The 21356-nt window shown below is 37.2% G+C and overlaps 2 protein-coding genes across 2 annotated transcripts; both read left to right on the top strand.

Moving 5' to 3' along the window:
- Window positions 1–4594: 4594 nt before the first annotated feature.
- LOC145237995 (CWF19-like protein 1) lies at window positions 4595–8950 on the top strand. The gene is made up of 13 exons (XM_080101011.1): window positions 4595–4718; window positions 4869–4953; window positions 5325–5517; window positions 5577–5797; window positions 5861–5928; window positions 6453–6588; window positions 6653–6796; window positions 7064–7160; window positions 7240–7313; window positions 7617–7826; window positions 8025–8165; window positions 8222–8319; window positions 8562–8950. Exons 1-13 carry the CDS (start codon window positions 4699–4701, stop codon window positions 8716–8718), a joined length of 1644 nt encoding a protein of 547 aa, XP_079957137.1. The 5' UTR covers window positions 4595–4698; the 3' UTR covers window positions 8719–8950.
- Window positions 8951–11381: 2431 nt separating this feature from the next.
- Window positions 11382–21327, top strand: LOC145239172 (uncharacterized). The gene is made up of 14 exons (XM_080102462.1): window positions 11382–11764; window positions 12122–12269; window positions 12409–12556; window positions 12620–12759; window positions 13342–13482; window positions 13608–13823; window positions 14177–14342; window positions 14670–14812; window positions 15162–15817; window positions 17695–17894; window positions 19128–19307; window positions 19660–19912; window positions 20264–20411; window positions 20568–21327. The coding sequence occupies exons 1-14, from the start codon at window positions 11526–11528 to the stop codon at window positions 21165–21167; spliced, it is 3378 nt and encodes a 1125-aa protein (XP_079958588.1). The 5' UTR covers window positions 11382–11525; the 3' UTR covers window positions 21168–21327.
- The last annotated feature ends 29 nt before the right edge of the window (window positions 21328–21356 follow it).

The raw sequence follows: 21356 nt of genomic DNA, 5'->3' as shown, positions 1-21356 counted from the left end.
GTCATGACGTAATAGTGACGTCATCGTTTATTTACTGCATTTTGACGCTTTTAGCACATACTGAATTTTGAAAGCTTTTGGTACTACCTTTAAAGGTGTTGCACAATCTTCCCCTCTTTTTTTAATTTTTTTGAAAGATATTTCACACTTTTTAGTGATAAAAATATTTATTGCATTAATTAAGGTCTATATACCATGTTGAATATGTGTACTGTCATATGCAACACAACCACAAGAAAAAATGCAATATAAACAAATACAACTAACATTGATGCATAAAACAACCAATATCAACAAAATTGTTAAATCTTCTTGAATCTATTCACCTGTACAGCACAAAAAGTCTCGTGGGAAATTTTGCATCCAAAGTGGCACTTTTTTCATTTATTTCAGTTTCAGCTGATACTTCCCACAATACATGTTATGTGAGGATATCACAAAAAATCCAAATGATTTCATTAAGGGCATAAAATAACATGCAAGAATTATTAGCATTTTTCAAAATTGGTGATTCCATAAAATCAAAAAAGTCAAAACTTAAGAGACACACTGCACAGTATGACATGTTTTTTTAAAGCTTCATAAACTCAAACACAGTAGTTACATGAAGTCCAATAGATCCTGTGTCAGCCTTCTAAATGTCACAAAATTACATGTAAATCAATGAATGTTATTTGTCTTTCCATCTTGTTATGCATTACTATTTTATGTCATTATTTGTGTCTGTTTTAATCAAAATTGTTGCAAAATAAAACATTGGCATTTATGTTTTACTTTTTCTGAGTCTATATGCCTGTTGGTATTGCAAGCCAGGAGCCATGCCAAACAGCAACTTCTTACACAAGTTTGGTGCGATGGGACACTAGATAATTCTTCTTCAGTAAGGATACTTTGAAATCAATGGTTTGTTCTTTTAAAAGCCCACCCATCCACCAGTTTCTTCATTATATTGGTGCACTTAACTGGCCACCAAACCACTTTTTTTTACTATTTTAAGTTGCAAGTTTATATATATGAACACTTTATTCATCTTATCATAGAACTGTTAAATGTATTGCAAATTTCTGTAGGTTTGCACTTTTTCCAGTAGCAAAAAAATAAGTATACCGTTAACCTAAATAAAGACTCTAAAAAGTATAACTTTGATAAACAAACTGCTTTGGTTAACACTTATATTTCTAAGTTTTTGAAATATCTGTACAATCAACATTTTTTATTACTAAAAACGGTCGGGATCATTTATATTTACTACACTTTATTCACAAATTTGCTAGCAAACGATGCAGAAAATTTTTTTCGCTAAACTCGTGCCAATAAAACTGTTTTCCTGCAAACATTGTGCGTTGCCTGGCAACCAATGACGTCATTTTTACGTCACGCATAAATTTTCTTGTCAGCAAGGCAATTTAGAAATAAAAAATATTTAGTCGTTAAGCCAGGTTATTGAAAAAAACATCCAAAACCCTATCCTTTGCGTTGTTAAAAGCGTGCAAAGTCGCCCCATTTCACGCTCCATGAATTCTCGTGCGACAACTTGTGTTTGATAGATAGACTTTGGCCTAGGGCCTCTCATGGTCTAAATCCGGCCCTGGGTCGCACCACCGTATAGGTCGCACTATTAGTTTTGTGTTTAAAAAGTGTAATTTAGAGTTGACTCGCACATAAGTCGCACTGAAAATCTAGGGATTTAAAAGGCCCTTAGCCTAGCTTTTTTGCATAAATAACCGGTGCAATTGGTTGTTTTTTGCCATTGAACTGCATTGCATTGAAACCGAAAAACTATGTTTTCTCAACAAAGCGGGAAAATCCAACGCACGCTGATGTGCGTGTGCGCTCATGAAACTGTCTCGCATTGGTATGTTTGTGCACTAGCGCATGCACCCGTATTCGATAGCACATTTCCACTACAATCGCGTCTATAACGCGCACCCTTAATTTTTTATTGAAAATTAGTATGAAATTTTGCGCGTTATACTCGAATAAATACGTTATATCCGCACAATAAGCTGACCGGAAAATACGGTAGGCTACTTGCAATAGCCGAAAACTTTCAATTTTGTTCCGACTTGGTGGCGATTTGCACTTATGTCTCGCGTATAGGTCGCAACTATATATTTTTTTAAATACAAGTAAAAAAGTTGCGACCTATACGCGAGTATATACGGTAATTAGAGCACGGGCTGTGTGAAAATGCTCACAACTAAGTGCTGTCAGTGCTGGGTTGGGCTTTTGTAATAAAATAACTTAGTTTTAAATTGAGTAATATTAAAACTATCATCTCGTTTCCATAACTGCTGGTCAGAACGGAATTTTTCTCAATTTCTGTCCGATCGGACGGAAAAGGGCATGTCTCGGCAATTTTTATAGCCCTTTAGCGGACTCCATGCATATTTGTTTGTTCAAAAGTTGTTGCTGGTGTCTGCGTTTAAACAGTTCTGCAAAGTGCATTATATAACTTTGTTACATAGATATGGTACACGTGATGGACGAGTTACTACATACCGTACTAGAGTTTTATAGGCAACGCAATTTTACCTAATATAATTCATGCCTTTATGCACATAATATCGTAATCTATCCATGTACAAATATGTATGTCATAGTTTGACCCCCTTGCAACATTTTCTGCCCTCGTCCTTGATTACAACCCTCAGGACTTTTACTCACCCATATATGAGGTAACCCTGGTTTAGATGACGAGTGTGGCTGCCCAATGGGTAGGTCTAGCCTACGACATACGTATTTTGCTATAGTTAGATAGCATCAAACAATTTAACGACCAAACGGTTGAAGTTTAAGAAAGTATGTAAGAAAAGGTTTCAATTTTTCATGTAGGCTTTACCAATTAACCACTTAATACTAGTAGTCCCAGTGTAACCGCTTAATTATGCCACTGCATTTCGCGTTCCCTGTCAATAATTAAAATTTTGTTGTCACATGAATTCTAGATGAAACCAACTCGGTTTCAAGGTAGCACAAGCATTTGCGCTATATGTATCACAACACAAAGAGTAATTCTTTTTCAGAAAGGGTAAGTTTTTCAAGTTTTGAGTTGCTTAATCGACTATTAAAAATCACGAGTGCAACTAAAAAGCATTTTCGCACATTGTAGGTAGGCTATAGGCCAAGGAATAAAAAAATAAACAAAGCGACGTTCAGTAAAATTTTTGAATAGGAATCAAACTTTGCACTTACTGGTAACTCGACCATCATGTATTGCAGCTGCACAAATGTATGAATCATCTGTGTAAATGCCGAATCCCCACAAACGGGATGTGGTCAAATGACAATTAGACGGGCAGTTCACAGTAGTGGAAATAAATCCACTAAATTCCAGTTGATTTACTTGTTTTGTACACGAATCTTGAAAATGTATTATTTTAATTTCATTTACCATATGACTACAAAAGGTCTATGATAGCTAGGGTTTGTATCAGCAATAACGTGCATAAAACCATTGGCTAACTTCATTGAAAGCCAATCAAAAAAATTTATTGTTTACATGAGTTTTTCTGCGTTTTGGTGCAAAAAGATAAATAATATTGCATTTTGTATACTTACCAGGGGCTGGTGGCAGCAAATTAGCGAACGCGTCACTGGCATGAAGAAACAACAAGAAATATAAAACTTGTCTCATTACAACGTTGCACATATTTTTCTGTAAAACAACTTGACTTTTAATGTTCATCTCACTTAGCGCTCTGTCCATGTCTTTGCGGTTCGGCTGAAACCTATTTACCGTTAAGCAACAAACTTAGCAACAGCTACATTGGCCTGTACCTCATTTTTGCGCCAACCAGACGGATTCGCCAAACCTGATTTCATTGGAACAAACTTCCTAGAAGCGTATAAGTGAATCATGGCTTAGCCTACCAAGCACGATTTAGGCTAAAACTTTGTAGGTATCGGCCAGCAAAACATTAACCTCGGGCTGCTATATACGACGACATTTGTTGACACCTGAAACATGGTGATTTCTCGTAAGCTAACTTCTAAAGATCGTGTGCATAAAACTATGCATGTAAATATTAGTTGTAGGATTTGTTATATTTTGGCATCATGTGCAACAAACATCCCATTAAAGAAACTCGTTACGGTACAAACAAACCCTACCCTACATTGTTAAACTGTTTCTTATTTTCTTTTTTGTTATTTACCTTCTTCATATTTTATTTGTCCGTTTTATGCAATGGGCTTCTATTTCATCTGTAGTGTGAAGCGTCCTGATAAGTGTATTAATAGCAACAACATAGAGCATGTCGAGTTGAGTTGAGTTGAGTTTATTTCGCTTGGTGAAAGACAACATAGCAACACAATTGCACTAAAACAATCACCAAGCCGGAAATAGCTGCGCAACGTTAAGACGTTATGAAGCACAAAAAAGTGTCGGGCACAATTGGTGTGCACTTTAGTTCGGTGGGGTTCTTTCAGTGGTTTGTAATCCTGCCAAACCCCAACCGGTGGTTAGTTTTGTTACAAACCCTTCTAATATACAAACGTTGTAGGATTCTACCTCGACCCCAGTTATCAAAACATTAGAAAATACGATTTTTATGTTTGCATGCTTGGTCGCCCGCATGAAATGAAGTGCAAATTGCTTTTATTTTCGTTTCTGGACAAATGATAAAGTGTGTATTTATTTTTTATGGTATGCTTTTAACTTTTAATCAAGGATAAAAGTCTTTATCTAAAATTTTAATGGATTCGCCTCTAAAGCTGTAAGTATGTTTTCTTTTTTGTGTTAACGTAAACTTTTACATTTATTTTACAATCATCAAACATTTTCAATTTTGTATTACTTCTTTAAAATATAATCATGGTAATTTAATGAAAAGACAATCGGCCATGTAACATTTTTAATTTTGCAGGTTGGTGTGTGGAGATGTCCAAGGGAAATTCAACGTTATATTTTCTCGTATTGAAAAACTCCTGAAAAAGGGGAACAAATTTGATGTGAGATATTTGACAGAAACGATATGTGCTCAACCTGGAATGTTTATTATTTTTGCTAAGTAACACTTGCTAAGATTTTGCACAGAAAAATGACTAATTTGTGTGTGTTTTTTTGTTTTTGGTTGATTGATATTTGTCTTACAAATAAATTGAAAATGATATGTTGAATTCTACACTGACAACAAAAGTTTGCTCACATACCACATCAAGGCTTGCTATTCTTTCCCATCTGGCAATTTTCTGAATAATAGTTATTAACTAATTGCAAAATAATGCGATTATTGTTCATAAAATATCAACCAAATGAAAACTTCGCCATTATTTTTGTTCTAATGCTTTGTGCTGTGATGTCATATTGAAGTATGTTGCAGATGTTGCTTTGTGTTGGGGATTTCTTTGGTGATGGGGTGGTATCTAAAAACGCTTGGCAAGAGTATAAATCTGGCGCTAAGCTACCGCCTTTGCCAACTTACATTTTGGGACCAAACAGTATTCAGCAGCTATCTCACTTTGAAGAAAATCAAGACGCAGGATTTGAATTATGTGAAAACATTACATTTTTAGGTAAAATATTTTTTTTTAACTTTAATTTTACAAATGCATAAGTTTGCTTTTGTTTTTAGGCAAAAAAGGATTATTCACCACATCAACAGGCCTCAGAATAGCATATCTCAGTGGCTGTGAATCACCTGATGTTGGCCCAAAACAACCACATTGTTTTATGGCTGGTGATGCTCAGACAATCACAGCCTCATTGGACACTTCCAATGCTGAGTTCAAGGGGGTTGACATCCTGATCACCTCGGTCTGGCCAAAAAATGTGACATCATATGGCAATCCTCCGGTATAGTGCATTGACTGTTGTAGTGAGCAACAGATAACATAATTTATAAACATCCTATTCTAGATATCTGACAACTGCAAATCATGTGGTTCACCAATAGTGGCTCAGCTGTGTAAAGATATTAGACCAAGGTAACATAGCAATATGAAAACAGTCATCGATATGAGTTCTCTTTCTAGGAACTAATGTGCTTCTACTTGCATGTTGAAAATACTGTATAAATTATGAACCTACATATTATCGGTAGGGTCTGTGGTATATAAATGAACAATAGCATTTTTGGGGGTATATATATTCAATGAGTTATTGTAGGTTAAGTCAGTACAGATAAATATAAATATAGGGTGCCAAGCAAATTGTATGATTAAACAAAATATATATATGTGTAGAATATTTTTTAACTGATGATAGGCAGTTTTGCATTCTGTGTTAAATTGAAAGCAAAACATGAATAATAAGTATGTAAATCCATCATGAAAGCCACTGCTTTAGTTTTTTTTCTGCACTGAAAACACAACAAAAGCCTAAACATAGAAAAGGCCTTAAAAGTACTTGGCTGACCATCAGTGTAGTTCTTCGATGTATGCATGTATGTAGCATTTGGACCCTTTGCATACAGATTCAGATTGTAGAACAGATTATAACATTACTTTAGGTATCACTTTGCTGCCCTGGAAGGCATCCATTATGAAAGAGTGCCATTCAGAAATCACACTGTATTAGCAGAAAATGCTCGTCATGTCACAAGATTTATTGCACTAGCTCCTGTTGGAAACACTTCCAAGCAAAAGGTATTTTGATCATAAAATGATGTATGTATATGTTATGACATTCCTTATTTGTTTCCACTTCTAGTATCTTTATGCATTTTCAATAATGCCGATGGTCAAAATGAACGCAGCAGAGCTAATTCAGCAACCTCCAGACACAACAGAATCACCTTTTAAAGTGCAAACAAGCAAAACAACTCCTGCAAATTCAAACAATGGTGAAATAAATGTACGTTTTCACATTTTTTGGCTTAAAATGTATTTTTGTTCATAAAATTTGATTGTTCTGTATACTAAAGGACTGTTATGAAAGGGAGCATGAAATAACTCATACATTTCAAAACCCAGTGTATAAACCCTAGGCCAAACAGAATCAACCGTTGTACACAATAGTTTCACGGAATATATATTTCACTAAAAAGTTTTGGCATCATCAGTTCCTTATTCAAATAGAATCTTTATTTTATAACTCATACATCTATTGCTTTTATTTCAGCAATACCGGTGGAACATGGATCAGCCCCAGGGAAACAATAGAAAGAGAAAATCAAATAACAATTTTAACAATCCTCCCAGAAAGCAATCTCGCCCACGTAAGTTGTTGCTCATATATACAGTACCATATTGTTTGGGCATATTTCTTCATGAATAATTATAATATGTCATTTTTAGAGGATTGGTCTTGCTGGTTTTGCCTTGGTGGTGAAAAAGTGGAAAAACATTTGGTGGCAAGTGTTGGAGAGCTGGTAAACTTTTTGCATTTATTTTTACAGATGGACTTTTTCCCTTTCTTTCTTTTGTAATTGGTATAAGTCTGTACATTGGTAAAATAACTACCATTAAATTTGATTTTAAAGCAGTACATCTTAAAACAAAAAAATACAGCATAATTTACCACTTGCTCTAATGCATTTTTGAATAAGTTTATCCAAATGGTTAAAATATGCATCCTGAATTCCTGCTAACTGCTATATATTTGTAGTGTATACTTGTTATTGCAATTTCTATTTGCAACCAGCTTAAATACCACCAACTTTGCTTGTTTGCAGTGTTATGTTGCATTGGCAAAAGGTGGGCTAACTTGGGATCATGTTCTGGTTCTTCCTATTGCTCACCATCCCTCCTCACTTGATCTTCCTGATGACACAGTGGAGGAAGCTAAAAAGTACAAACAAGCCTTGGTTAAGGCATTTAAAGAAGATGGTCGATCTTGCATATTTTTTGAGCGGTGTTACAGAACAGATCACATGCAAATTCAGGTATACGACTGTGTGACATGACTTGTGCATTTTATAACAAATCCCACTGGTAAGTGTTGAATTGGAATGGACCATGCAAATGAATCCTGTCTTTTGGAGTTTAGTCTGTATCAAGTTTACTTGTTTTTATCATTACATGAAAAAATACATTTTGAACAGAAGTAAACTACTTTAAGAATAAAAATCTACATTGAACAGGCTATTCCCCTTCCTAAAGATACAGACTGTGAGACTGTAAAAAAGGAATTTTTTAAACTTGCCGAAAGTCACACGGACAGACAAGGCAAACCTGCACCACTGGAACTAACTGAATTACCCAAACAAACTGACCTGAAACAGGTACATATGTTGTTTTTGTTTATGTACAGCAAATAGGTTTATCATGTTTGTTTAAGATTCTTCCTGCTGGGTGTCCCTTCTTTCATGTGGAACTTCCAGATGGTTCTAGACTTCTTCACAGAATCCAAAGATATTTTCCTCTTCAATTTGGAAGGTAAATATACATGTGCAATGTTAATTGTGTAATAGCCTTATTTGTTGCTCTAGTATTTTTTTAATATATGGACTCAACCTTTTGGGGATTTACAGCAGGAGTTTTTGACCACAGTTAAATTTGGCTTGTTTTCAGCACAAAGATAGAGCAGCCAATTCGGCGGGTTTAAAACTCTTGTTTGTGTGCTTATTTCGCATCCGTAACTACAATTTTTTTTTCACTGAAAACATAATTTGTGGCAGAGAGGCACTTTGTTCTTCGTCGATTCTGAACATGCGCGATCGAGTTGACTGGCGCTCATGCATGACATCACGTGACCAGGAAACAGACGCAGCAAAACGTTTTAGGAGTTTCTTTGAAAAACACGATTTTACCGCTGACGATGAAGATGACGTGTGACGTTTTATAGTTTTTAACATTTTTGTTGTGTGAAGTCTTCTTGGAATTTTAATGCGGTTTTAATACCATTTTAAAAGGTTTCAAAGGAAACTTAGTTTAAAAAACGAACAGTGGCGCGCATCGCATTTTAATTTTTTTATACCTTTTTTGAGCCAAGCCACTGCAAATCCACCACCCCAGTTATATATTTCTACATTTGACACAACCGAATGCAATACATTGTTGCCATCAACCACGTGTGTTGTACTTTAAGAGTCTACGGATCACAAAACACAAACTCACAACATCAGATTGTTAGACCATCTGTGTGGTGCAACGCACAGGCATTGCTTTTGGAAAACATATTGTGTATAATTCGCATGATGAATTTAGTGTTACTTTACAGATTTTGCTGGTTAACCATTCGACAACACAATGCGATTGGTTTTGAGAAACGTTGGAATGACGTAAGTTGCCATGTATGCAGATCGGAACTGCATGGCAGTTATTCTTGTCACCCTTGAAGGGGTAACAGGTCATACGTTAATCTCCAAAACAGCCCACTTAGGCAGTGCTTGGATCTGACAGTCAATGGGCAGTAAGACAGCAAAGTGATTCACCCAGAAAAGGTTGTAAGAAAGCTGAATCGTCTGACGAAATGAAACGCAGTGCACGTGAATTCAAGATTTTTAAGTTCCATTTATGGCTCTTAAAAATCGTTTTAAAAAATCCGTTTAAAGTAGGCCACTATTCTTCGGTAAGATAATAATAGTTGCTAGACCAGAGCGTTCAAAAGGGCCAATACTGACAATGCGGACATGCACTGACATAAAGTCAGGTTATTTATTTTTTTGCTGCGAAGCTAACCAAGTTTAGAATTAAATATATTTTTAAACGGTAAACTGCTTTTCTTTTATCTGGCCAACAAAACCGTTTTTTCAATTTGTTCAACCGCTTTGTAGTATTGAGTCAGAATCGTCTGAAACGCTTCTGGTAATAAAATAGTATCAAATATCAGTTTAAGATAACATTTACTTTAGCGCATTGTTCGTCGGATGTTTGAGGGATACCTCATGGTGTCGTTTTCATCTACCTTTACTTGTCTCCAGTGTCCGTTGTTTTAACCTCGTCACCTTTTTAAGCAATTCTCTCAACGTACATACACACACCGCACACAAATCTTCTTTATGATACAAACAGTTGTGTTTCACTGAGAGGCATGTGGTGTCTTTTCGAAAAATCTGAATGTCTACTGTTTCAAAGGTCTGTGTTGGTGATGGTTTCTGTTTAGACGTAACCTTTAGGTGTTGCTACATGGTTGGGCAATTTTACGAGGCTATAGTTCGGTCCTAGTGCGAGGGTTTTACATTTTTGATGGGGTTACGGTCATTTTAACATGTGGTTGTAACTTAATGCAAAATGGAATATTATTTTTCACAATTTAGTGCTTCGAGCTTTAAATTTATACTTGACTTTGTGCCAGACAGACTGTTCCAGTTACTTTTAAAATCGCAAACTTTTGTTTAGGATTGTCACTTCTTAATTAAGGTGAGACCACGTTTTTCTCTGAGGGTTTTCTGGTAAAAAGACTCGTGTCAGTGTATACCACCAGAAAAATTAGATAGATTTATCTATTCGTGATAGTTATAGACCAGTGGTTCTTAACCTTTTTGGTGCGGTTTCCCATTAAAGTCAATCACCAAGTTCAAATTCCCCCCTCTGTTATTTTTATAATAATGTTTTGTGCCAAACATTAACAAAAAATTATTCTTTAATCGAAATAATTTTGTGAAGCTATTTGGTCGGGACCTTAAAGGTATACTGCGATTTTATTTAGTTTGATTAGTGATTTCTTGAGAAAGTAATATCATGTGGAATTTTGAAAAATCTCAGGTGCTTGCATTAGTCCAGTGGCTCCCAAACTTTTTTCTTTTAAGGCGCATTTTAGAAAAAACAAAAATTATTTGGCGCACTTCAAACATTTGAATAATTTTTTTAGCTGACAAAGGCACTAACTATGAGGTCATAAAGCCGCTATATAGGTCACTCTCATAGTTAAATAGCCTAGTTGAACATTTCAGAGACGTGGAGCATGTTGGCCTAGTGGTCTAAGCACCTGGTACTACTACTCTACTTGATTGATTTTTATTTTCAATATTTTTTGCGGCACACTTAATGACATCTCGCGGCACACAAGTGTGCCGCGGCGCATAGTTTGGGAACCACTGCATTAGTCATTTATTGCATCACAATCAACAGATCAAATGCATTTATTCGCGAACAATAACAAAGTCATTGATACTTTTAGTAATGTCTGTGACGTAACAAACGATGTTTGGATTTTTATGCGCCTCGCAAAACTAGATGTAGTTGATCTTACATGTTGTTGCGGAAAATATTGTATTAAATTAACTTTCAATGGTTAATTTCAACCCACGGGCCCGAGTTTGGGGTAGAACTACTAACACTGAGCTTGGGCTGGCCCCCGCTCTGGGAATTTCTGGTAGGTGGCGCTAAGGAGCATAGGCGTTTATGGTGCTGACTCAGCAATTATTCTTACCATAAACCCAAACTGCTGTAACAGCACCATAAACGCCTATGCTCCTTAGCGCCACTTACCAGAAATTCCCAGAGCGGGGGCCAGCCCAAGCTCAGTGTTAGTAGCTCTACCCGAGTTTGGTGACTTCTGATTCACATAATTTCCCTCTAAAACCATTAAATTTCCCACTAGTGGGAAATTTCGCACCGGTTAAGAACCACTGTTATAGACGATTACGTCCAATTGTTTATTGTTACCTTCCCAGCCGACAAGAAACTAACCCTAAACAATGGTTCATGTTTGCGTCAAACGCGTGTTTCTTGCTGTGGTTTTCATGACAAGCCTCTTACATCTAAGCACGGGTTGTCCTGCAAGTTGCTCGTGCCTAGCAACCACTGTCAGTTGCCAAAGCCTTGCACTGGTGTCCCTACCGTCAGGCATACCTACAGACACAACGCATCTTATGCTGCAAGGAAACGCACTCGCAACTCTTACTGTTGATATGTTTTCTTCGTTGACTGCCCTTCAGTAAGTACTTTGTTTTGTATTAGTATCAAATGTGAACTTTGCATGCGGCAAAAAATGAAGTTTTGTGCAAGTTACTTTTCAAAAACTAGCACTTACTCAAGGTGTGTGGGCCTCTACATTTGTCATTAGACTATTTTTGTGTTTCATGAACTAAAGTTAAGTATTTACAGGTAAGAAGAAGTTTTACTCACATTTAATTCCCTTTGTAGAAGAAAAAACTTTTTTGATACGCTAGGTGGCGCAAACAAATCAGTGGGTTCATAAATTGAAATTCGTTTTAGGCGCTATGTGCAGTAATGGAAGAGCACAAGATCTATCTTAGTATTTTGACCTGTACTTAACTTAATTTCCTTTTAGATCCTTATCCTTGGAAAATGCTGGTGTTGAAACAGTCGAAGATGGGGCATTTAACGGTCTTACAGCTCTCACTGATTTGAACCTCGCTTCAAATACCATCTCAACCCTTCCAAATAATGTTTTTAACGGACTGACAGCTTTACAAACGGTATGAAGAGTTTTGCGCAAAAAAGGACGTAATTTGTAAACAATTCCGTATCTAAACCTATGTAATTTGATACAAGCGATTAAAGTTTTGCAGAAATTATTGGCCCTACTAGTATGTTAAATAATTATTTTGAATTTAGTTGAAGCTGACGTCAAACTCTCTCACTGCAATTACTACTGGCCACTTTGCATCTCTTACCAATCTTGTCGAACTTGATCTCTCGACCAACCTTATCGCAGACATCGCGGATAATTCGTTTGCTGATTTGTCTTCAGTGGTAACATTTAGTAAGCAAAATTAACCTTTGATCTCCCTACTGTAAGATATATCAGTCGTTATTTTTGACGCAGCGTTGGCAAGTAATCGAATGGTTTCTGTTGCCCAAAACACGTTGAATGGATTGACGGCTTTAGAAATTTTAAACATCAACGAGAATGCCATAACGACGATCGAGGCCGGATCATTTACGCATATGACTGCTCTGCGTGTGGTAAGGTTTCTAATAACGTCCTATGCATCTCATTGGCAACTAATTTTGCACAGAAAATGTACTATAACGAGACAACTCAAATCAGACAAGGTTTGCTAAATACCGATATAGGTGGCGCAAAAAATAAATAACATTAAAACTGACTGAAAAACTTGGTAGTGGCATAAACTCGGTCGAATGGTGCGGTGCGCCCGACCCATATACAGACATAAAAAGTAAAAACCATGATCGGGATTCGTCCCCAGAAGCGTCATGGGAACCCCAAAAACTAACTTGGTTCCTAACCTTATCCTAATAAATTTTTATAGGTATTTATAAAAATTTATCTGATGTGAGTTTTCTTTACCAGTTTGCACCGATTTCTGGTTTAGGGATGAAGTAAAGAAATCGTTAAACGCTTAGATCGTTCAATTGTACTCTTTCCAAATGGCGTAAAATGTCAGACAGGGTATATATAAAATGTAACAGTCGTTTACATATATTAGGCAATCGCAAAACCAAAAGCAAATGGCCCATTGAACGAAATAGCTCCTTTTCTGGCATTTCACATTTTCTACTAAACGCATTTATTCATGTTTTTAGATTAACCTCAATACCAACTCTCTGACGACAATTCCATCTGGTGTTTTTACTGGACTTGCAAATATTGAAGAACTTGACTTTCAATCAAACAGAATCTCTATTCTTACACCTGGAACATTTTCTAACATGCCAAATATTATCGTAAGTAAAACAGGCAAAATGAAAAAAGTACTACTGAGTCAAACGCGAAACGTATCTTCGTTTGTTTTACCATACAAAAAACACCTATCGCTTTTGTGTATTTTGTACATATAACTCTTTTACAGACGATGAACTTTCGTGGCAACGAAATTACTTCAATAATGCAAAACTCCAATCGGGCACTTGGGGAAGTGACATCACTGCGATTTCTCGATCTTTCTTCCAACCAACTCGCAACGGTTGAATCAGGGATGTTTTTCGGTTTAAGTGACTTGCGGACGTTGGATCTACGACAGAACCAGATCAACGAAGTTCAATTGTTCGGCTTCAATCAATTGACGGTCAGTGTTGCAAATCCACCATTTCTTTGTCGCATAACTAGTTTGCAGAAGACGATAAAGTAAAATTAATCTTTGTCGTTCTCCGTATGATCGACAATGCAAATTGGTAAAATTTAAGATACTTTCCTGCATGGAACAAATGTTCTCTGTTCTTACGTTTTCCAGGACACCCAAACAGAACGTCGGGCCGACTGTACAAATAATGTGCATGTTTTACCAAAATACATAACCCTCTATTGTCTGGCAGCAAAGTAGATTGGTTGTGTGACCGAGAATCTTAACAGAATGACAATTGAATTATTTTGTGTTGTTTTATTTTCATGTTTTGTTTATTTTTTTTTATGTTTTCACAGGACTTGACAACACTACACCTTCAACAAAACTCCCTCTCATCCCTGGGAAATTGGGTTATATTCGATATGACCAAACTTATAACAGCTGATTTCTCGTTTAACCAGTTTACTTCGATTCCGTCCAACGCATTTGCAAGTAGCTCAGGCTCTCCGGCTGGCGTACAAGGTTGGTGTTGTGTGGCGCGAAAATGTGACCAATTGTACATTATTAATACCTCCTAAGTCTGAAATCCTCTATTTTGCCCAATGCAAAAATATACATATATATTGGTCCGCACTATTACACCCCATTCGCCAAAAACCTCATGATATTGGGGGAATAGGCCTATATAATAAGTTATATGTATATATATATATATATATATATATATATATAAATTGTAATGTGTATTGGCAACGTCTAGTTTCGATGGAACCAATTGTGTTGTTTAAGGTCAAACCTCATATATGACCACTTACCACGTGGCTAAAGGTTTTTTATTTATTTATTCAGAACTGATATTCAGCGACAACCAAATAACAAGTGTGGATGCAAATGCTTTCTTTGATTGTTTTGACATCAGAACAATCGATCTACGTCGAAATGTTATTGCTTCTTTAACTTCCGATTCGTTTGCCAGCTTACTACAACTCAGAGTAAGTTTCGATTGCTTAATTCTTTTCAGAAATTTCAGGGGATAGAGATTTCGTCTTTAAGTGGAATGTTGTATTAGACGCCACGTTGTATTACAGAACAATATTTGTGTCTTTCGACGTGACACGACATAATCATATAATGTGTTTTATCCACCATAGAGGAGACCGTAAAAATATGTTTGAGTCAGAGTCCCTAACCTTGGGCCCTAAAAAAAAAATAAGTCAACATTTGGCATGACAAGAAAGACTACAGTTTTCCCTTTTGACTAGACTGAAGTTGGTTCTTGCAATCTTAACGCCGTATTCCAACAACATAGGCAATTCTTTTTAGGATAATGCTATTTTTTAGACTGTCCACCTCTCACACAATTTGCTGACAACAATTCCAGCTGGTGCTTTTAAAACTTTGGAACGCGTTGAAGAAATTAACGTCGATAACAACACTTTGGAGGTTATCGAAGCTGCGGCTTTTGATAGTCTTGCAGTTATCTCCAGTCTCGACTTTAGCATGAACCGAATCCACACAGTGCAGGCAGGGGCATTTACGAGCACAACGTCTCTAACTACTCTAACCTTCCAACAAAATCGACTAACATTGGTCCCTAAATCGGCGTTGGCTGGGTTATCAAGCTTACATACTTTGGATCTCAGCAACAACCTTATCACAGGATTAAGCGAGGCCCTTACCTTTGCTGAGCAACCCGCCATGGCAGTGGTTAACCTTCAAAACAACGCAATAGCCTCTGTTGTTACAGGCTGTTTGTCAGGCTTACCGGCGTTGACTAGCTTGGATTTAAGCAGCAACTCTCTCCAGCAAATAAGCGTTCAACTTTCTGAAACGTCGCTTACTGCATTAACTTCAATCAGTTTTGCACAAAATCAATTGACAAGCATCAGTGTTGCGTCATTCACACACTTCAGCAGCCTCCAGACTTTGGATTTGAGTGGAAATAGTTTGACAACTCTGGGCGATGGTCTGTTTCAGCCGATGAATGAAACGTTAACGTGAGTTGCCAATACAAAAAGTAATGAGATAGGACACACATTTCTGTGTACCTCCTTTTAGTAGTACAGACGAATCCGGTTAATCGCATCATCAATTTGCCAAGGGCATTTGATGCGATTAACCGGATTATGCGATAATCCAGTTGCTACGTAAACAGTACACGTCGTTAACAAAACTGCTCATTTTCGCTTTCCCAGCTAAAACTAAGTTGCAGTGACGCTCAACTATGGCAACGGAGCAGTATTTTCTCTCTTTTGTTGCCGAATTGAAAAAATTGCTGCTCTCAGCGCAATACATGACGTCATGCTTAACTGTCGTAGCTATTGTACAATCGCCCAAGTGTGTTGAAGAAACAGAAGCAACGCACACACAGTCTTTAATTGGCGCACACGCCGCAGTTCGTTTGATTTGTGCTTTCTCTTGTAGTCAGGTTTATTTGAAAATATATGTTAAATCGCATGGTAGCCAAGGGACCCAACATTTAAATTTAGGAACTTCCCTATGACGACGGTTTATGACGTTTTAGTCTTGTTTTGGGTAGTTTCCCTTATATAGGCCTCTCGCTTAATATACACGTAAAATTGTTTCTGACCTATTTCGTTTTGTAGTTCAAACCAACGCGTTAAGCGGCAAAGCGCTGTGTAGATTTGTAAGCAAGCCCAAACCCGAAAGTACACGACCGAAACAGGGTCAAACTTACAACTTTGGCACATTCTACAGAGCAAGGGCGCTAAGAGGAGCTGCATCCGTTTATATTATAACCCGTTATCCAATTGACAAAAAGAATAATTGATTTTTGCAAAACCTATAAAGACTTGGCACTACTTTCTAGCTTACTCAGCAAAACTGCAGCTGCAACATTAGCGTGCCTGTCACGGGATCAACGTGTGATCGTTGCTTCAAAAATTTATACCAGCAACAAATACTAGAGGAATAAATGCCTTTCTTAATCGGTGATCCACCTGATAAGTTGCGCAAGGTCAATCATTCGCATGTTACCAATCACGTGAATCTAAACAACATAGTGTGATTACTTGCGATCTAACATTTTTTACAACCATTACGTGTCTTGAGGGTCATGAACAATAACAGAAGAACATTTTTAACCATTTGTTTTACATTTAACATTTTTCAAATTTCAATACCGTTTAATACTTCGAATTTGGTGCAGTTCGAACATAGTAAGAAATTACAATCAGCGTCTTTGCCGGAACACCAGTTTCGTAATTTTAACGTGCTGAACTCTTTTAAACGCTTGTTATGTCACTATTGGCGATTAGATAAGCCAACAATAAAGGAAAAATGTGCACGGCTTTGAGGTAACGATTCCTAGTTATCACACAGCGGTAAACTGAACGCCGATTTAATCTCCTAACAACTTTTCAAAAATATGTTATGGTCGAGACGTTTCATTTTCAACGTTAGATGCGATATTTGGTGTAGAATGCAAACATGCATCTACGTCTTTTTCGCGTACATTACCTCCGGAGGATTTTACTATCATATAGTCGTATTTTATTCGAAAAACTCGGTCTGTTCGACGTTCACATAGAGATCATCAATCCGGTTAATCGCATATTTCGTTGAAAATCGATGCGAATATCCGGTTTATGCGATAAACCGGTATGCGATTAACCGGACGAGTTTCTTAACAAACGATGGGCGACGGTTTGGGATTTGTAATTGCGATGCAATTAAACGGATTATGCGATTAACCGGATTCGTCTGTTTTTAATGTGAGTATGGACAATCTTCATTATTGTAAAGAGTAATCACTTGTTGAGAAGAGGTAAAAACACACGACAGGTGTTTTTTATGAGGCAAAAAAATAAGGTACCGGAAAGTCAAATTATTAACAAGTGACACTTTTTAACAGGAGTGCGGTGTTAACTGGCAATCCACTTATATGCGATTGTGCGCTGGGATGGCTCCAACAAGAATTTAGTTCAGCTGTGTCTGGTGGTGTGTGTGCTACTCCCGCAGCCGAAGCAGACAAAACACTTGGACCTTCCGGAACATGGATTCCTGACCCCGATTGTTTTACTACAACTACGACCACAACAACTGTGGCTACAAGTAAATTAGATATCTTTGTGTCAAATAAAATTGCTTGGCCAGACCTATACCTCCTCATTTAGCCGAAGTTTCTTTGGAAAAGTAAAGGTTGGCGTTGTGAAGTAAGTTTTAATATAAAATCATTAGAAACTTGTTTTGAAAATAAGTTTGTTTATTTTTTGGATTTTTAAAGATACCTCTACCTCAACAACCGAAACAGCCCTAACCGTCAGTATTTTGGGGAGATGTACCGCTTTTAATAGTTGTTCGTGCCCTTTGCGCCACTTATCGAAATGTATTAAATTGTGAGAATGACGTGAGGTTGACTGTTAGTAGACTTTCTAACTGAGTCCGAGTGAATGCAGATTGGTTCACATCCACCACATTATTTAATCATAACACAGCTGATTGCAAGATGTGGATGCGGTTTTACATGGAAGCGCTGGGTACTCCAACAGACACTGTTAATACACATTTGCAAGCTAACACTCAAACTTAATTGAACAGACTTGTAGAATTCAAGCATTGCTGCTAATTCTACCTTTCAGTCTCTCGACTGGCAGAATAGGAGCGGTCAAAAAAAATATTTTGTCTATATTTTTTAACTGGTACATGATACATCGAAAAGCCTGTTGTACTGGCCTGACTCACTAGTTTTGACAGGAAATTTCAATCAACTTACACATCTTCGAACACAAAATTGATGAAGCACTGTTATGCAAATCGTTAAATAAAAAGATGATTTTTGCAAACGGATCATTTTTGTTTGCAACAATAGTAATAATTGAATCTTATACGTATTAAACCGATAATTTCAAAAAATCCCAAGGTTTAAAACGTTTTTCCCAAGATCCCAAGCTCAGCACTGAAATCCCAAGATCTTGGGAAAAATCCCAAGGAGTGGCAGCCCTGGTACAAAGTAAACAGTTAAAATGGGACACATACAAGATGGCCAGTTGTGACGCAACAATGCACATATGGTGTAATGGTTGCAACGGCGGGAAAGGTTTTTGTTACAAGATTTTTGTCCGCAAGTCACTTATGTGTCACATAGTTGAAAATAAATATGGGTGGCAGTGGTTTTAATAAGAACCGTTCTTTTTTGTTTAAATTGTAGACGAGAAAGTGAGTACAAAGATATTTTTTACTCTGGTCAATTTATGAGTTGTCCACAAATGTAGCTACTGCTATTTGCTGATCCATGGTGTTAAAATGGTGGATTTCTGAAATCTGACCATTGTTTTGTTTTTATAGCTACTGTGATTGTGCCACTGGCAATCGTGACACCCAACCTCACGGTAACAGCGGATGTTGGAAGTGATCTTTACTTTGAGTGTGTTGCAGTGGGTTCATTTAACCCAACAGTTGTTTGGACTACACCAGCTGGTTCCACCATATTTAGCAACAACCAATACCTTTTCAACCAGACTACAGGTAAAGTGAACCAAAACAACAGAAATTAGCTTTGTAACGTACAAAAATTGAAGCTATTTTATAGCAGAATGAAGGTTTCAGAAAATCGTCTTTTAGGTGCTAAAATGGCTGTTATGCATAACATCGCACACACAAAATATCAGTACATAAAATCTTCCACTCTTTGAGGTTATTTACGGCTAAAATCGGATTTAGTTTATTATTCATCCATGTTTAAATTTTGTTACAGCTGTATTGCAGCTTTACAAGTTTTCAATAAGATAAAATACTTTCGCATCTAAACATATTATTATTTGCCATTTTATGTTTCTATTCGACATATTAGAAGTTTAAATGCTCTTTTTGCATGCAGGGTCTCTTAATATCACATCTATTACGGCAAATATGGGAGGGTCATACTACTGCAATGCCGAAAATGCAGCGGGCGAAACAGCCTTCATATCTGTAACACTCGTGGTGCGATACCCCCCGATTATAGTTCGCTTCAATGACGCGGCCGTTTTCAAAGTGAGAAATACAGACAACGTCCCTTGCGGGGCCAACTCATATCCTTATTCTACATATCAGTGGGCCGATCCATTCGGAAACGACTACGACACCAGCAAGTACATGGTTTTATTTACTTGGTTTCACTTTATATTTGGGTAAACGTGTAATTTTAATTAGTATACTAGGGCTGTACAATCCTAGCCAAGGGTTGATGAAACTCTTATTGGAACGTGCCCAATACGTTTGGTGGTTCAGTTTAAATTTTGTCTGCACAGTCATCTTGAAATTGTTCAATTTACAAAAGCAAGATTTACGCATTTTTTTTAATTTTTTTAATGAAGTTCAAACCCAGGACGCTCCAGAGGACAAATCCCGATCAGATTTTTTAATGACTGTATATATGTCAGGCGTCCTGGACCATTCGGCCGAGTTCTTGCACAAATTACGCAATTGTAACTTTTTTATAGTTTTGGAAGTATGATAGTGACATCTGGAGGAACATTGCATATGGACGGGCGTGTCGCAAACGAAACTGGTTACTACGTTTGTACCGCAACAAATCCATTGGGGAGCGACACGAGATCCACGTTTCTCTTTTTCTACAACTCCACGGAGGTAAACAAATTAAAATGTATCACGCTACGAATTCACCAAAAAAGCCTTTTTTGGTAAATAAATCTGTTTTCAATTAGATTTCACCTAATCATGTGAATCTATCCAACTAGTTATATGTCTGTGTTTTGAAAACGCTTTTTTTTTTATCTTGTCCAGCTTCAGCAACTGCAACAAATTCAGTCACCCTACGACACACCGGCCACATTTCCAGTTAATACACCACCTAGTGGTGATCCTGGGTTTATTTGGCGCCTTCCATCTGGGGACTTCATCATTTACTCAACTCGTTTGCAACCCTTAGAAAGCTCAATCACGGTGGCATATCTCTCCACGGCCGGCGTGTTCACATACAGGGGCGACGGCACCACACAATCGCTGTTCTATGACAACTTAGTGTCAGTGGATAGTACAAGTGGTTCGCTTGTTTTGACCAACTTTACTGAAGCCTTTAGCTCAACTCTCCTCGGTTCCTACGCACTTCTCACTGGGGAAGGGCAATTTAACTACAGCCTCGCAGTAGGAGCTGATGGAACAGTTACAACATCTGCCACGGTCACTACTGTTAGCACGAGTGCGGGAAATGGAACAACCACTACTTCTGTTACATCAATACACGAGCCAGTATCAGATGTGGCTATTGCATACGCGGTAATCGGGTCAATTTTTCTTGCACTTATGTTTTGCTTTGTTATTTGGGCGGCACGAAGAAGACGCAAGAACTCCGATAAGGACAAGTATTTGAGTAAAAGTAACTAAGAAAGTCTGATTATTATGACTTAACTCGTTTATTTGCACTGCGTGATATATTGCCACTGTTTATGTAGTTCAAAACCTGTTGTGATGATGACATGTTGTAATCTGCCTGTTATTTATTTGTCAATAGAGCGTTATATTTGAATAAACATGTTTATTTTAATATGTCCAAACTACAACAACATGTAGGAA

The sequence above is a fragment of the Phallusia mammillata genome, chromosome 7 (genome assembly GCF_965637545.1).
Source record: "Phallusia mammillata chromosome 7, kaPhaMamm4.hap1.1, whole genome shotgun sequence".
NCBI lineage: Eukaryota > Metazoa > Chordata > Ascidiacea > Phlebobranchia > Ascidiidae > Phallusia > Phallusia mammillata.
The sequence above is the reverse complement of the archived record's forward strand: the minus strand, read 5'-3'. Positions and strand labels throughout refer to the sequence as shown.